Source organism: Micropterus dolomieu, linkage group LG18 (genome assembly GCF_021292245.1).
Source record: "Micropterus dolomieu isolate WLL.071019.BEF.003 ecotype Adirondacks linkage group LG18, ASM2129224v1, whole genome shotgun sequence".
In the NCBI taxonomy this organism is placed as follows: Eukaryota; Metazoa; Chordata; class Actinopteri; order Centrarchiformes; family Centrarchidae; genus Micropterus; species Micropterus dolomieu.
Window position 1 is genome coordinate 24,152,045 of NC_060167.1, and position 18,795 is coordinate 24,170,839.

At 38.8% G+C, this 18,795-nt stretch overlaps 1 protein-coding gene across 1 annotated transcript; it reads left to right on the plus strand.

The window, feature by feature from the left end:
* Nucleotides 1–751: 751 nt before the first annotated feature.
* Nucleotides 752–18,491, plus strand: inavab (innate immunity activator b). The gene is made up of 10 exons (XM_046029523.1): nt 752–1,028; nt 7,057–7,171; nt 9,581–9,714; nt 11,200–11,322; nt 11,432–11,663; nt 12,191–12,244; nt 12,374–12,659; nt 13,422–13,574; nt 13,796–14,501; nt 16,747–18,491. Exons 2-10 carry the CDS (start codon nt 7,117–7,119, stop codon nt 16,837–16,839), a joined length of 1,836 nt encoding a protein of 611 aa, XP_045885479.1. The 5' UTR covers nt 752–1,028; nt 7,057–7,116; the 3' UTR covers nt 16,840–18,491.
* Nucleotides 18,492–18,795: the final 304 nt, after the last annotated feature.

Here is an 18,795-nt window from a genome sequence, read left to right on the forward strand (position 1 = left end):
CTGTCCTTTGGCTCTTGGCATCTATCATATTATGTAAAGGTATTAAAAGAGGACCACATGTTGATATTTATCACAGCCTTTTTGTTGTTGGGTTTAGAAATTAAGTTCTAAGTTAGGTTTTTAATGCTGAACTTACATTTATGAATGTGGACTTTTGCCATTAGATTCGTTATGGGGTTATTTTCTTTTCTTTGACTTTTATAAACACAAGATATATTTTGCCATGTCAGAGAATAATTAATTGGTTCTGACGTAAAGGTCTGCTGAATAACCATTAACCGGGGGTTGCTGCCCGTAAACCGCCCACACAGCAGCGGAGAGGTGGATAATCCGTGCGGCGTTCACAAGCCCATTTTATGTTCGTAATTTTTTACAACTATCATGGTAAATATAACTTGAAGCCATTTCAAGTGCCACTAAATGACAATAATAGCAAATTGACCCATCGAAGGATTGTTTTACATGGTGGTTATTGTTTCAATTTAACATTCAAGTGACACACTAGCAGATTTCCCAACAGCAAACGAAAAGAGTGGAGAAATACAACAACGACATGAGTCTGAAATACTACTTTATTTGATTCATTTAATAGCTATCTTGAGGTAAATTGAACATTTATTGACTTTGATAACATAACTTGACATGCATTTCCCACGTATACGTCGCGTGTCAGAAACGCGGTTACCATGGTAAACACTTTATGTTGTTACCTCGCTCGTGTTTTCGACAGCACGTGAAGGCAGCACAGCATTGCTTCACTTTACTGTGCCCAAGAAGTAGTCTTTCCAGCAAAAGTTTAGTTTGGGCAGTAACGCATCTCTTTTCATGTTTGTGCTGTAATATATCCACTCATTAAGAGTACAGACACGTAACCCGAGGACTCTGTGCGGCTTTCTTCAGCTCTTCTGTCACTGTAAATAGAAATAAACTTCCAGCTGAAATCTGGGAGCCTGCGAGCCGAGCCGATGGGGAGCTGAGTGTATGGATACAGATGAGGCACGATGCTAGCGAGCTAACAAGCTACTAAGGTAAGAGCAAAAAGCAGTGGCATTTAAGTTTTGTTTAACAAGCTGTATGTGCGTGTATGCAGCGGGTTGTTTATTAATGCCTCTGAGCTCAGTGCTCCTTTGACAATAAGTATTTGGGAGCGGATTATTAAAGGTTTGGGAAAAGATCACAGCTAAAGAAGCCAGTTTATAAACTTTGAGAGACTCTGCAAAGCCGAGGCCCAGCAGCTGTATGAAGAGGATTTAGCGAGTGAATAAACCACAATATAGCGTTTTCGTATTTATTTGTAGTTTGTTTATTTGTTTGTTTTACCTCAGAGAGATTTTTATAACGTTACCTGACACTATTTTGTCTTTTGTTTTGACTTTTGTACCATTTGACTTTTATTGGGTAAATCTATTCGCATTCACATAGCTACAGTATTCAGATGTACATTACAGGTGTATACTTATTATATTATTATTGTTAAAGAACATCCATTATACATTTCCACTGTATTTTCTTTTTAACTTTAACATGGAGTTAAACCGCTGAAACAGAAGGTTTCTTAGTTATTAAATCTTAGGACACTGAACTCAGACTTAGTCTGTCTTTATATAATAAGCCAGGATTTTGTGGACAGTCCCTGGCCTGTTTGTGTATATGTGTCAGCTGTTTGTAAAAGAGAACCAAAGTTAATCTGTATAAAGACATCTGACCAGGAGAGAAGTTTAAAAGTTTACAACATCCTCTTTCAGCAGAAATGCACTGCATTTTAAAGAAGACTCATCTGAGAGGAACAATCGGATTCGGATATTTGAGGCTGTCAGACACCGCTCGGCATAGTTTAATAGCTTACTTACCCAATGAAATTGACACATAAATTACAAAATGATTGATGGGAGAGATATTGAAAAGTTACTGATGTTTTTTAACTTTATCTCTTTACATTTGTTTCCTCCAGCACAGTCGCCCCATCAGCTAGTTAGTGATTTCTGTGCATTGAAATGTTTCTGCAGCCTACACATTCCTGAGCAGTGACCAGGGGGCAAGAGGACAGAAGTGGCTTAACTTCTGAAACCTCTCTGACCTGCCGGTGGTACAGTCATTACAAACTCATGCTGTGCAGCCAAACTTTTTTTCAGACCTCGTAGCGAGAGAGCCTGACCCTTCCAGGCATACCAAATATGTCAGGCTACATTTTGGAAAAAATAGTATAAAAAATGTACCAAACATACAACAGAATATATCAATTTGATGTAACGATTCAGCCATAAAGAAAAATCTGGGTTTTGAATATTTCACTGCATGTACAGGATGCAGAATATACAGTTAAATACTGTCAGACAGTGTGGTACAATCAGATTTTGCCTATTTTAAAGCTCTTTTAAGAGGAGCTTTCAGAATAAATGTCTCTCTCTGTGTGAAGAGATCTTTGATGTGTTTAAGCTTGTTCACTCCCAGCCACAGTCTGGCCACAGATTAGGAGAGATCTTGATTTGCTGCATGGTGGTGCACAAATGTCTAATTCAGCGATCCATATGAGACACACCACTTCTGCACGCTTGCTCATTTGGGATACGTGTAGTATTTCTTTTTCACATCTTCGTTATACTCAATTAGAGCCTTCAGGCGACATGAAGGGTAAAGCTGGCAGAGCGAGGCAGGAGGGAACCCAGTTGCTGTAAGAGTTTCTTTGTTTGCCCTTTAAAGCTTTAGAATTTGTATTACATTAGTGTCACTTCATAGCGTTTTTTTATGACACCACCTTGATTTAGGCATCATTACAGCGAAGTGATCTAATAGCACCTGGTGGAAGAACCAAGCTGCAAATTACTGAGGGGCAAACGTGTGATCCCCTGGCAGCTGATGGCTCTACAGACTGGCAGCAGTAGTCTAGCCGCACTTTTATAAAAGGACTCAGGAATATTTAAAGAATTTGTTTTACCAGCTGCTGTGTTGCCTACACAAATCCCCTCTCTCTGTCTCTTGGGGACCTCTGGTTTATACAAACTACCCGAGAGATCCACCAACTGGCTACTTCAACACTGGACGAGTTTCTGTGTAGTGGGAAGTTGGTCATAATGTTTAGTTTTTGTTTAAACTGTTTAAGAGAGGTGTTGATACAGGATGTAGTTTGTGGTGCTGTTGAAGGGTATTGCATTAAACAGCGAGGTGTTTCTGTTATTTAGCCTGCCTTCATTCATATAAATGGGGTGGACAAAATATTGGAAACGCCTGTCAGCCAGTATAACACAGTACAATTCAACAGCACCACAAACTGCGTCCTCCAAAATGATTTATTGGGCAAGCTTTAATAGAGGTGGTATGCCCTGGCTTGCATTTGCTATAAGCTGCCAGTGCCAGCGTGTGTGTTGTCAACTTGTCATTGCTCTGTGATAAGCCAATATCAGCCCATAATGTTGGCCAGCTACATTATTGACAAATAAATACAGCATCAAATCAGATACATTATTTGACTGCATTGTCGATGCCAAACGTGAAGGCATCTGTGACATGTGCCTGGTTGTGCTCACCCTGTGAAACCTAAATGTAGAAGGTACTGGACCAAATATCTGCTGCTGCTTTCTCGGTGCCGTGTCACTTGAGATCCGATTCTTGAGTGTCTGGGAATCACTGGACCTTTTTCCAGAGTGTCTGAGCACCAACATTCCTGGAAAGCCAAAATGAATATTGAGATTCAGAATGAATGTGAGCCATGCAGTGACTGAGCAGGTGCTGCCCGTGGGTCCCTGTAAATCATGCAGACTATCCCACCACCATATGTTTCCCTCATCTTTTTTTTTAATGGAGGCAAAAATGGTCAGCCACAGAAGGGTCTTGGCCCCAGTAGTCTGGAAGCAGGAAGAGAAGTGGTGATGGTTGGGAGGCTATTTGTTAATCTGAGCTACCAGTTGTGTAAATGCAGATTTGGTTATTCATTTTCACTGCCCCTTTAAATAACCAGGAGATGGCAGTAGAAATGCATTGACCAGTCTTTTGATCTTTGAACTGTTTACTGTTTTCAAACAAAAACAGAGGAGGTCAAGGAGGAGTGTGAGTGTGTCATCAGTCAGTCATCAAGTCATAGACTTGTGATGAACGCATGATTTCTGGCTATATATATTATTACTTGAAAAGGAAGACAATCATGCACAAACCTGAGCCCAGAAATTGACAAAGTTGAACAGTGAACAAGACTCTTTGACGGCTAAAAGTCACTCCCTTTGTCATTTAATTGTTTTGTCCATAAAATATGCAATCACCAGTTTCCAGATTGGAAGGTCTTCAAATGGTTTGTTTGGACCAAAAAGAAAGTTCACAACCCAAATGTTCTCAAGTTACCATCATATAACACAAACAAAAGCAAAAAATCTTTGTTGATAAGCTGGACAAGCACATTTTTGCCATTTTTGTTTTAAAAAACCTGCATCATTAATAAAATACTAAAACAGTTGCCGGTGATTTTTCTGACAATCAACTAATTGATTAATGGACTGATCGTTTCAGCTCTAAAACTGACATTATATCTTGACGATATGACATTACCATTATATAAGTGTTGTTGCTCTTACGTTTCTCCTGGGCCCCTGATCTTTGTCAAACTGTGTCTTTTTTGTAATAGTTCTTTTGTATTGGGACATATGTTTCAGTCCATTTGCCACCACCCATCTATTAGAGAAACTGATAAGACGGTGAAGTGTAATTTCTCATTATCTTTGTCTTTGTTGTTGACACAGTTTCAAACTCAGACGGGAGCGGCAAGTTATATGATACTGACTCAAGTGCTCAGCCCTCTCTGTATGTGGCCACTCCTCTTCAGCAGGCAGTGCTTTCTTAGTGGGCAAGTCTCTCATTCCTGTCCAGACTCCACACAGCTCAGGTTTGGTGCATTTCCATTGAAGTCGGGAATTCAGAGGGAAAGTTCTCACGCTTTGGGTTGAAAGTTTTTGTTTTTTAAAGTTTCTCGTTAAGTAAGTAGATTTTTCACGTCCAATTTGCAATGTTTCATGTACTGTCTGCCTTTTTTATGTTAATGTCCTCTGGGTGAATTTGGATCAGTGTCTGTCATTGTGTTAATAGTAATTTGAGTTACCATTTCAGATTGAGACTACTAATGCTTTTACACAAACGATGTCAGTGTGGTATGATTAAAAAAATCACACCAATGACAGACATTGACTAAAACTTTAAACTGACACTTGAATTACAATAACTGGGGAAAAAATCCCTTCGGCTAGTGTTTGGTAGTTCATTACAGTTTCTTAGTATCTTCAAGGTAGGGACAACTCCTGTCCTGTTTTTTGTATGTAAATCATTCCCAAAGAAATGCCTGTACTTAAGTGTTTGTATTTGTGTATGTAATAGTCTATTAAAAAATTCAAACGCTGCTAGAAAACAACAGAAATGTTTGACACAGATAAAATATATCAGACAAAAATTTGATTAGAAAAATCTTACAGACCGCTCAGTATAACAACTGTATTCATATTGTATATTTTGACGGCAAGATGCTGTACACCTACTTCATTAGTTTCGGTTCCCTCCCTTTAAAACTCGGTGCCATCCATTTGCGGTGGAGGGATGAGAGTCGGTTTTTCAGGGGATTTCAGTGATTATGACACCTTGAACTTGTTAGTGGGAAATCTCAAAACACTCCTGGGGATAAAACAGGACACCCCAGCTTTTAAAGTACAGCGTGTCTTTGTGTGTATCGTTCAGTGAAATAATCTATTTAATTAATCAAGCTCTGTATTAGATCATCATATTATGGGCTTTTTGTTATAAAACAATGCCGTGATTAATCAGTTAGTTGATCTACGACATGACTGAAGTGAACAGAACACCATAATCTACATCTATTTTGATAACTGAATTAAAGTAATTTATCAAACAAAAATGGCAAAAATATGATGATTTGAGCCTTTCAGATTTGAAGATTTGCTGCTTGTCTCTGTGTTGTATTGTTGTAAATTTGGACTGTCAGTCAGCTTTAATAAATAAATAAAAGGTTTTTAAGGTCACCCTGGGCAGTCGTTAGTTGTAGCCCTAACCCTAGTGGATTTATTTCTGCACCTTTTTTTTTTTTTTTTTTTTTGCTGTTATCAAATTTATTTAGCGATATGATCCTTAAACACCATCTGCTGCTTGTAGTTTTATAATGTGTAGATACAAGAGAAAATCATGTGCTTGAGTAGGGTGACCTGCTTAATGTGGTAAAGTATTTTTTCTAGTAATTAATAGTTGTTTGCCAAAAGTACCAGTGGATACCAAAGATTGTTGATTGTGCTACGATTTCTGCAAAACCTAGTATATATACATATAGTTTTCAGACTGATTCAGTTTCAGTGTGTTGGTGTGCAACCTCTGCCACATTCCTGTATTATCTTAGTTAATAATTTAACCAACAGGTTTCACGGTTATTATTTCACACCAGCCTAATATATGGCTGATGCATCCCGAGCCTCATATCTGAAGGAAGGAGATAATGACGATCATATGACATCAGAGACTAACAAACAGTCAGTCACAGGAAACACCCTAGACTTGGCAACATGTATGTGTACGCATGCTGTGGGAGACTATGACTACATCTGACTGGAGGGTCAATAAGGCAACTCGCACCTGAATCACTCAACCAAAAGTCACAAGATTAACTAATGGGCAGTCTTCGTAAAGCTTACGTTAATGCTGCTTGGCTTTAGATTTGGACTACTCATCTATTGCTTTTGTTTGTAGTCTAATGACTAGTTGCTTGTAAACCCATAGTATATCCAGGTGTGTTTTACATTTCCCTACCACTAATTGGGCTCCAAGATGCTGCAGACAGAAAAACAGTGTCGAATGTTACATTTTCTTCGCTCATTAAAATATTTCGGGAATTTCAGTTTGCCTTGCGTGTCGGGCATCATAATACACCACAAACCTTCCAAACAGACATTCAGAAATGTGTACATTTGTAAGATCTCGCCACAAATGATCCCTCACTCTTGTGAAATTCATGCTTATGTAGACTTGAAAAACATTTAAAATTGAGATGGATGCTAAAACTGAAATCATAATTTACAGGAAATGGTGAGTGTCGACATTATCCACTGAAGAACAGCAACAGGAAGTCGATCTACTGACATGGAGGGCAATGGAGAGATCAGTGACACTGACAGCGGCATCATCCTTCATTCAGGTAAAACATGATGTGTATGCACATTCACGATTGATTTTTCAGGCTCTAAAGTTTCTCCATTTAGTACACTAATGGCACTGCAATGTAATAATTACACTTCATGGTCAAGGCTAGTGTAAAAAAAAAAAAAAAAAAAGTTTCTCCATTCATTTTGTCTCAAGAATTAACAACTTGCAGGAGAGTATACGTGCGTAACATTACAGATGGTCAGTGTAGTTCACTGCCGCAAGGTTTGGTATTCTGCTGCGTTAAATCATGATTCTTAAAAATCAGCAACATCATGTGACCTGAAATTAGTAGAAAAATTGCAGATTGCCCTTAGTTGGTTGCCCAAATGTCTCTGAGGGACACTGTTCAGCGTTATTTAATCGTTTTAATTAATGTGAAAGTGGATTTACGTGGGGATTACCTTGTTTCAGAAGTTTGAACAATTGATTATCAAAATGTTGTTTCACTATTCAGATTTGAAATTAATTTTATAATACACATTTGTGTGAGATTTACACCCTTTAAATTACACATTGATTTAAAAGGCAAGACTCAAAGCTCTTTTAGCTGCTAGAACCTTGATGGACGCCCAAATCATTGTTGAAACTAGGTACAAACCTCCAAAGATAAATAAATCCCAATTAAGTTTAGTCAAAACATAAATGGATTTAATCATATTTGTGTTGTTCGTGACAAAAGAAAGTAAGTGACCACAGGACAGATGCCAGTACATTACGTTTACTTATGATAACATGCCTACATCAACAGTCATGAATGATATGGCCTACTGACGCCTTTAGGCCTGATTATCTGTCATTTGACGGGGTTGTTATTCCTTCTTCCCAACATCAACAACGTCTTCTCCTGACACAGTTCGCCTCTATTATTGCAAGACCATTACTGAATCTGTCACTCTTGTGCTTCACCCAATATTTAGCAAAAGTACATCCTTTCAGAGAATAACAAAATCATAGTATTTTACTTCTTTTACTATTTATTATTTTAATATCAGCTCCCCACTTCAGCACACACCACATTTATTTGTTTTAGGGAGTGATTCTAGCCTGCTGGAAACAATAGCAAATCATCAACTTTTGTTAAAGAAAACAAGTTGTCATGTGAAAACCCAGACATGGACTGAAGGGACTAAAATTCATGTGGCCCATTGTGACTTTCTGCCAGATTAGTTGCTGCATCCAGCCCAATGTCGAGGACACAATGCATATGATGCTCTGAAAAAAGTTTCTTCACCAATTCAGCCTTGCACTCCTGTAACTGTAACCTTGAACTGGTTCTGCTCAGGGTTTCTACCTGCCTCTGTCGCCAAGTGCTTTCTCAGGATAGGAACTGTTGGGTCTCTGTTAAGAATATTACAAAGAGTACGGTATACGGTATTTTATTCCATGCATTCTTCTTCTTTGTCAAAACTTGGCCCCTATATTACCCACAGTGCAACTTCTCAGTTCTGTCAGCGATTCGGGTGCGTTATGCTAGCAGTAAGTGTTTCATTCACCCAGCTCCCTCGTCACATAAATTAGGTGGAGTTCTATCTGGATTTTAAATTCAGGCCATTTGCCTCTTTAACAACAAATATTAGAGCTTAAACAATTAGTATATTAATTAGTTGACTGACATAAAATGAACTGACAATACTTTTGTTTATTGATTAAACATTTTTTCAAAAGAACAAATGTGTGATATTTAACTGGTTAATATATATATATATATATATATATATATATATATATATATATATATATATAGACCTAGTGATTAATCGAGGTCCAACTTGAGTGACTATTTTGCACTTTGAATTTGGTAAGTCAGTCCGTACATTATTCCCTCAGTTCCATACGGTAGCAAAACCATAGAATAAACAGCAAACTTTGTCAGTCTGGTTTTTGCTCTGCCCAGCAGTGTCTACTGATTTGTTCTGGCCTTTTTGACATTCCTACGGCCATAATTGAGCCACGTGATGTCTCGTCTATACAATGAGAGAGTGATCGACAAAGAGCGGGGGGATTGTCGCTCTAGGAAGAGGAATGCTTTGGCCTATTGTAGTGCTGTCACACTTCTTTCCTGTCGCACCTCCGATGTTTGTCGCTACCTGCAGGGATTCTGTTAATAATCTCTGAAGGTATGTGGCGCTCAATGCATTTTGCCTGAAGCCACTCCCACAGGGAGACTAATCTTAATGTCATTAGTTACCAAGGCTACAGACAGCACCAGTCAAACACTCACACATTGTTTATACTTATGAAGATCATGCCACTCCTTCTGCATGTCACTTTGCTTTTAGTAATAGTTTTTTGTATTTTCCCATTGGAGTGAAAGGTGCTTTTAGCCGTGGCTTTACTTGAATGTGTAACAGTCATGCTTCGACACCACAAGTCCATATGCTTATTTCTTGTTGCGTTACAGGTTTTGACAGCCCAACGACACATACGAAGGATGTGACCACACACACACGGGCCATGAAGCTCAAACACCAGGCTCTCCAAGACCGACTGGAGCTCTGCCTACTGGAGCTGAAGAAACTCTGCATCCGAGAAGCTGTAAGTAATAGTAATCTACAAATCAACAGTTAATGAGGCTACAGAAACATTGAAAATGTGTCCCAGAACAAATGACTCACGTAATCAGGATCATCTAAGCCCAATCCAAATCTTAATAAAACGTTTTAGTAGACCTAGACAAAGTAACACAATAGTTTCAATTGTTACGTAATTAGGCAGGCTGTGTCAAAATGTACTCACCATATTGCATATGATTCAGTACCTGCTATAAAAGATTAAATAGGTAGAGGAATTTAGTGTTTTGATGACCCATTTCACTGCAGATTAACACACTTCTGAGATGTGTTCGGCCATGTCCAAATCATGTGGATGATAAGATGGCCAGCAGATACATGCTTTGATGTCCACACAACAGCAGATGATTGGAGTTTTAAATGATTTGCTAAGTTGGACAGCAGTTTTAGAAAGATCAAATTTCAGTCGTTCACAAACACTGACTGGATTTAATGTCACAGTGGTTAAGGATTAGGCAGGAGCTCCACTGAGAGGAAACAGAAGGACTTTTAATCTCCCCCCCCCCCCCGTCCTTTGTGATGTTATTATATTGTATCTTACCACCGAGCAGAGTGCAAACATATCCCTTTCCTTTCAGATCCATTGTGTAGTAATTTCACTTAGTAGTGAAATTAAACCACGCAATGTGGCTGCAGTGAGGTTGTTTGTATGTATCATAGCTTTTGAAGATCTAATCTGGTGGCTCACTTGGCCAAAGCAATTTCAGTGTTCCCATAACTGCCTGGATTTGAATCCAGCATGAGACTCCTGTCACATGTCAACCCTTAATTTTCAATCTTTTCTGCAGCTCTTTTCTGCGGTCTCTGCATTGGGAATTATCAAGAAATTGCCACATTAAGTAATTTCGAAACTGGACACATACTTCTTTGGGAATACCTCTGCCATGTGTATTTCCTCAAGGGTAAAATCCCAGGACGGATCATTCTTCCTTGTTGACGCTCGGGCTGGGCACTCCTGTTGGGACATGCTTAGGTGAACTAATGGGAGGCATGATGCCTCTCCCTTCTCTCAGTGACAAAAGATGAATTAATCTCATTGGCCGTATTTAGATTTTTGTCTGTCGGCAAAGGTGTTTTTATGACTGTTCTGTCCGTATCTGCGTTGTCATGCCCTGTGCTTGGTTTGGAAACAGATACTCAATCCAGTGAGAAAGTGAGACCCAAAGAATGTGTTGTGAAATGAAATCTCTACAAATGCAGAATTGTGCAACAGATTCCATAAACCTGTATGCCTCAACATGTAAGGCGAGCAGAATAAGATACTTGTACGTGGTTGAATAAACTCTCTGAAGAGATGTCTGTGTCTTTTTATTTGTTAGCATTTGAAAAGATACCGAATTTATGATTTATTTACTCAGCCAGGATATGTCTTCAGAAAAATAAACGGTTTGTCATGTTCAAAGGGTGCTTTGTGAACAGTTGGATTTGAGATATTTTCTGTGTCGTTTAGGAGTTGACAGGCCGGCTGTCAGATGATTATCCTCTGCTGCCAGGAGAGAAGCCTCCTCAGATCCGCAGACGTATTGGAGCTGCGTTTAAACTGGACGAACAAAGCTTCCCTAGAAGAGGAGAGGTATAAGAAGCACATAAACAACTCGATAACATTATTAAACAATAAGTATACCTCATGTAATTTTTTAGAGTCACACTGTTGTCTGTCTCTTGTCACCCTCCTTTTACAGGAGTCAGAACTGAGTTTTGTGGACGCTGAGTTAGCGCTTCAGATGAAGATATTCGAGGCAGCGCGCAAGCTCTGTGAGGAGGACCACCCAAGTAAGGCTGTCAAAAAGAGCCGGTTGCAGCAGTGCAGGAGAGAGGAGAAAAAACTCAAACGGCTACAAGAGACGTCCTTTCAGCTGCGACTGGAGCACGGTCGATCATCACCACTCCCTGCTTTCAATATTGCACAACAAGGTGAGAGGCACCCAGCCGCACTAGAAAACAGTTGGACGTCAAATTCCCTTCTGAATCATTGGTGCAGGGATTTAATTATTGCTTTACCGAATGCCTTTTTTTCACGTTCAAAGCTTCTATTGAGGTTTTTGAATGACTTCTTGAATGTCTGTTGTCATGTTTTATGACGTCACCACCATAAATAAGTGATAAAGTGATTCATTGGATTAAATGAGTTAGTTGGCCCTATGCAGTGAGAGAGAGAGAGAGAGCAGCGGTGGGTGATTTTTTTGTGAATGCAGCTGAAGCCCCTGTAACCTGGTCGCAATGTTTTTATGTGCAGTTGTTTCCCAAAGTCCCAACCTCTCGCCCTGCATGCTGCAGACTCAATAGACAGTTTTCAAGCATTGAGAAAGAATTTGAATGTCAACGTTGTGAACAAAGCATCAAACTATTCGGTACAGCCAGTCTTAGGCTTTTCATAGATTTGTAGGAATGTATCTTTTAATACTTCACATATGAATCAAAGTGTTCTTTCTGTTTTTCAGATCTGGGCACATCTGATGACAGCTCTCTGTCTGATTCTGTAGTGCAAGATGAAGGTAAGACTTATGGTGACCCAGTGTTTCCTCAAATAATACATGAAAAATCTTTGGAGGAGATGCATGTTTATCAAGGTAAAATAAGCCTTTGCAGGTATCATACACTTTACCATTTCTATTTTTCTCTAGAAGTGACGAGCCAGTCATCACAACTGTCTTCAGCCCATCCAGGAGAGACAGATCCTCCGCCTGTGTCCTCACAATCATTCATAGACGGCTCCTGCAGTTCTCCTTCTGTGGCTCCACAGCCTCTGACACCAAGCCAGTCTCCCTACCCGAGCATTGACTCTACAGTGAGTTTAAACTCAAGTCCTGTGTATGACCCTCCTCCCATCCAACACTCCCCGTGGACAGAGTCTAGTCTCGACCAACCTTACCAGAAGAGCAAGAAGTCTCGCTCCTCCAGCAAGACAAGGTAACAGAGACCGTCTATCATGACTCCCTTCCTGTTCGTCAAGTTTTAACTTCTGGAAAAGCAGCATTAACACGCTTGTGAGTGAAATCCTGGTTGGATTCTTTGGAAAAAGCTGGTGGGAAAAAAAACAAGTAGATGAAAGTGAATAATTAATTCTGCACTTCTGCCTTTAACAAAACTTTGTGCACATTTCAAAAGTTAAGTTATACGTTAAGGCTGTGTAGACACAGCAAGGACTGATTGGTCTACTTGGGCTGCTTTGTATTTCCTTCTGGCAATGTTTGTTGATAGAGATATAAGGCATGATGAAGACACTTCTTTTCAATAATGCTAGACAAAGTAGCTCACCTAACAAAGTCATTTCCAGTGCAAACCCTGTTGTTCCTGGTCTGTAATACAATGAAGACGTCAGTGATGTTGATGAGTGTGCAACACTGCCATCTGCTTATTGCATCGGTGCTACAACAGTCAGTGGGAAGAGCCGACACAGAACTATAAATCCTACTGATTTGTAGTGACACCTTTCAGGCTTTATTGTCCAGACTTCTGTAAAAAAAAAACTGCAACTTGTGATACTGTGTATTCTTCTTTGTTAGTGTAATGGATTAATGTATTTTATAATTGTAATGTAATGTATGTCTTGGAAAATGTTGAACAATATTTTTTAAGTATTTGAGATTTTTAAATATATAAAAACACATCCTCAGAAAGAAAATAAACTGTAACACATTTCTTGTGCTGCCGTTTTTGTCTGTTCAACAGTCCAGCCAAAACTGAATTGCTGCCACCGTTGGAGGCTTGCTTAGCGCAGTCTGCTCTGCCAGTGCAACTCTCACACCTGAGGCTGAGCCGCACCCAGTCCAACAGCACGCCTTCCACACCAGAGATGCGCGTGCACAGACAGCTGTCCCTCAGGTAGCCGCACCTCTAACACATCAACAGTACTGTATGTCAGCAGCACACCTATGTTGCTGGTGATTAACTGCAAATCGCAGGGATATAATTTCATTTTACACTATAGTTTTAAAAAAATCAGGGACTGTGAGAGGTAAATGCTTTAAAAGTTGAGTTTGTTTGCTAAGCAGCCATACTAATGCACTTGCATTGTAACGGCATATCTTGTGTGATTTGCGCAGGTTATCCAACCCTGATTCGTCATTTGAAAAGGACCGTGGTCGCAGCAGAGGCCCGAGGAGGCGACTGACAGAATATGCAATAACTTTACCAGAGACTCCTCCCCCTGTGGTCAACTATGGAAAGCATGCTAACTCTGAGGATAGCCACTCTGAACACTCGTTTGCATCTTACAACAGCTCACCTTGTCAGGAGTTGCCCTCTGATTCACCCAAACAATATCAGTCTTCATTCTCGCACTCTGGCCCAGTTGGCAGCTATGGACCTCAAGCCTTACCACGCACTGGCCTTTACCATAATCCCACGCACCAGTCCAGCCCCACTTTTCACAAAGCCCATTACAATGAAGAAATGGTCTACCCACCTGATCTGGACTTGGCTTGGGGCTATTACGCCCAGCAGGCTCCCTGTCCTTCCAACAGAAATGAGTATTGGCATAAAGACGCTGCTGTAGCCCACCAGAGAGCACACAGGCCTTTACCTCCCAATATCAGACTCTCCCCCTCCCCGTCTCAATGGGACCGTCCACACTACCGCTCCAGTGGTCTCCCACAACAAGTAGTGAATGAACAGCTGAAGTCATGGCACTGGCGGAGTCAGCTTAAACCCCCCAGGTCCCATTCTCTCGACAGACAGGGAGCAGTCAGAGTTAAAAACGTGTCGCCACGGGATATGACCTGCTACCAAAATCAGAAGTACCATGAACAGGTAAGCAAACCAAATTATTCTGATCTATGTCTAACAATCTTTTAAAAATCACTGTAGCAAGTCGTCTTAAGTAATCAGTTTACTTCTTTGATTAGTAGTTATGGCAAGAAATTATTTTTACTCATCCACAGTTTTGCTTCAGTGTACCTGGCCAAAATGACTTTTTAATGAATGGTGTAATAATACATGGAAAGCAAACTTGTTACATGCCAAAGCTACTGGATAAGAAAAGAAATGTAGGATTAAGTAGTAATTTGGAAATTGGCCTGTTTGACCATAAACCTGCTATTTCACGATTCTTGATAGACATGATAAATTTGTGTTTTTATTCATGAGTTTTTAGTCACTTCAGCAGACACTGAAACACGGGGACACGTTGATTGATTGATATCTTTATTTTGAACATGTAAATAAAATTTAAAAAATAATCAACGAAACACAAAATAGTGGTAAAAAACAAATGAAGAAGTAAAACTCCATACTTTCCAGTACTTAAAAACCTCTATTTACATGTGCAAAAAAGAGGTAGGAAGAAGTAAAACTTATGTACTCCTACCCCTTTATACCCTTACTACCATATTTAAGGAAATAACTACAAAATAATAAGTCTACAGAGATAATAAATCTATAATCAATGAAAATATATATTCAGAAGTTCTATTCACATACAGATATTACCCATACACAACAATATTTATACATACTACAAATTATTCAAGCCCAGGTTATTATTAGCACTGTGTTTCTCTCTGTAATCTAGAATGTGCTTAGCTTTAGCCAGGACTGAAATACTTCTAGACAGTTTTGTTTGGACATGTTTTATGTGAGATTTCCAGCAAATCTTGTCGTCCATGGAATTTCATTTCATATACTCTTTCTATATTAACACCCTCGATCTGTAACTGAACTTGATTGACTGCAATACAAAAAGTAGCATTGAAGCAACAACTCTACATCTTTGCTCAGTTTAAGGCAGAAATAGAAAAAACCTAGTCAGCCCTCATTTTTCTTGTTTTGCGATACTGTAGAAGAGGTTGTAGAAGGGATTTTTCCATGTGAGCAGAAATTTCGAGCTATTAACAAAGTTTTTCCAAACGTATAACGGAAGCAAGTTTTTTTAACTAGTATTTAGTTGGTGTGAAAAGTTTTCTATGCATTGTGATAATCTGATGCTAAAATGATTAAGGTACTGCAGCTTTCTTGTTATCTAGATTTCTGCTTATTGCTTCAATTTATTCAGACACACGAGACACCTTGGCCCAATTTCATTCAGTTTTTAAATGCAAGTACACCTCTAGAAGGTCCTCAAGGAAGCAGAATTTTAGGGGGGTTTGTAAAACGCTGAATATACCAGTGAAAACGAAGAGTTGCGTAGGTTGTGTGAAGGAAATTCTTGTGAGCTAATCAACTCTTATTGGTGGAGAAGGTTTCAGGAAACTCAGGATGTCTTAAGCAGAAAGATTTACTGAAGCCCGGCTGGTGAGAAATAAGGCAACAGAAGTACAGAGCGAAAACCCAGTGTAGTGCCAAACCAAATCTGAAGGATGCATCCTGGCAGGAAGTATTTATCCTTCCTAGACATCCAGAGATTCACTTAAGTGTCCAAATAAGGGTTTTGTTCACCCATATATACATGTGTGAAGATTCTGTTGGATATTGGTTCAAAACAAGACACTATGCTTACCTATGTTAACCTAAGTCACGTTGTGTGTCATTCAATTCACATATAACACTTTCTAAAGAGAGCCAGCCAGTCAGTCTGTCTGTATGAAACAAAATAAAGATAATCTCAATAATCTCCTTGGGTTGCCTAGGAGATGGACCACAGCGTTCATCCTTATTGAGGCCGCTGCGTCATTCAGTCGACCAAACAGACAGAGAGGAGAGACAGAGTTTGACTTATCATTTTGGACTGTGTGATATTACCCTTTCAAGAAGGAAAATTCCTACACAGGTTGTTATTCACTTATGATAAGTATAAGTCATGTAGAAGTAGCCTTCAGTAGTCAGGAGTCACAGCAGAATATGAATGACTAAAGTCATGATGCTACAGAAGCCAGTATATATGTATATCTATCTCTCTCTATATATAGAGAGAGATAGATATATAGAGAGAGATAGAGATACTAAACCCCAGATACATTTACATGCTACCAAATTAAATGTATGTCTTTATATAACTTCACATGTTAATCATACTTCTAAACCTATTGTTGCTATTTTTTTTTCTGTTGCTAATTTACAGGTTATCCAAAAAAGGGCTCTCCAAATAGCTGCAGATGACACTCAAGGGCACTGGGTTGTAGGCGATGGCTCTCACTTTGTAAGTCAAGTGTAAACCAAGACCATCTGAAATGAACATGTCGACCGCAACTGCATTCATTCCCAATTAAGTGAAGTAGCTGAAAAAATCAAGTCGGATTAACTGTTTCTGCCCATAAAAATAACTTTTTTCATGATTCCTGTTAACCTGCCAGTCTGTATTTGGGCAAACGGAAGGAGGATGAAAAAACTGGAGCTTCTTACATTATGATGAGATCTAGTACAACAATAACAAAAAATTACTACAAAGTCAGTAATGTCACAAAATCAACTATGTCACAGTAAAGCTGATTGCAGAGCAGTTGTGTTGGATTTAGAACACATCTGTAAAGAGTGCCTGTTGTTTTTGTCCACTCTTTGTACTAACCATTATAAATGACGCACTGAAGTGAATGCTTGTTAGATGAATTGAAAGGTGATAAATACTCTGTTTTAAAAGCGCTGTTGTAACCTGTGACCTGCAAGGTGTCCAAGGCTGATGCCATAAATCTGTTGCCAGCTTTTTTAGTTTCTCACAAAAACAGATATTATCATCATCGCAGAGTTTCTGGGTCATTAAATTATAGGCAAAGCAATTATAAATGAAATGGTATTTTGCAGCAAAGTGGTTGGAGATGCAGGAGTTCTAACATAGAAATGTCCACCAAAAGTGCACAGTGTAGTTGGATTATGAGAAATGTAAATGTTTTTAAAATAACTCTTCTCATGTAGTTTATAATATGCCATTATTGAAGTTAATTTCAGATGAATTATGATTTATTTAAAAAAAATTAACAGGTAAAGCTGTCAGGAAAACTGCTTTAAGGACTGAATCATATAACATAGTGCTGCATTAAATATGGCTATCTGTAGACAAAAACACACAATTGAGTTCACTTTTTGCAGTTTGGTAGATGGGGAAGTGTTCCTTTTCACCCAGCTGTATGAAAGAAATAGATCCACTGTAAAATAATGTAAATGATCAACATGTTCTTTTATTAATTACATTTTGTGTATAATTTTGGCTTTATTGAGTTGCTTTGTTAATGAACTTGAGCTGCTTAAATTAAAGATTTGTCAACTTTGTCTTGTTTTTATACGTGTGGCTATGCCAGTTAACTTGAATTATTAACTGACTTAATCAACTATTTTAAACTAGATATAAACTTACTCACATGTCATAAAATAGCAAATTAAGACTATAGCAGAGTCTTGATGCTTGGCAGCTATTACTATTACTTTGAAATTTAAATGTCCACAAGTGTTTGATCACTAGACACTAACCCTTTTGTTAGAACCAACCCTTTTTGTGAACTGTATTCAAAACATTGCCAATATGTGATTCACGAGCAAGTCTCCCAAACAAACAACCGTTTGATGGTAGATGATTTGAGAATGAGAGCAAATTACTGCTAATTCCACTACAGCTAAACACTGGATCTCTCTCAATGATCTGTTTATGTGTTTGAGTATATTGTGAGTCAGACTTGAAATTAAAGATGTGGACCTGAGTTTGCAGAATCCAGCAGCAGTAAAGATGATTTCTAGTTGTGTGTAAAAGAAAAACAACCAATCATGTTACCTTGTGTGCGTTGTGTCTTTTTATTTATCAGTTTAAAGGAGTTTATGTTGCTGTTTAAAAATCTGTGAAAATGTTTCCCTGTGGAAGAAAATAAAGAGTAAAATTTGCATAGTGATGAGTATCATTTACCTGCATCGTGTGCCATCACAGACATTTTGACATGTCACAGAAGGAAAAGTTTGGGTGTAAATAATAACATTTAGACATATTACAAATGCCGTCTGTTGTTTATGCTAATTTTTAATAGTGGCATCCCCAACTGGTTTTGTAATGTGTGCACACCTGAGAGGTGTGTACTTAATGAAGGTGATTATTTATGAAAGAAGAGGCTTAATGGAAGTAAGGCAGCTAGTTGTGTAACAAGTTGTTTTGAGAAGGCTTTTTAACTTGATGTGAACTTCAGACAATCTG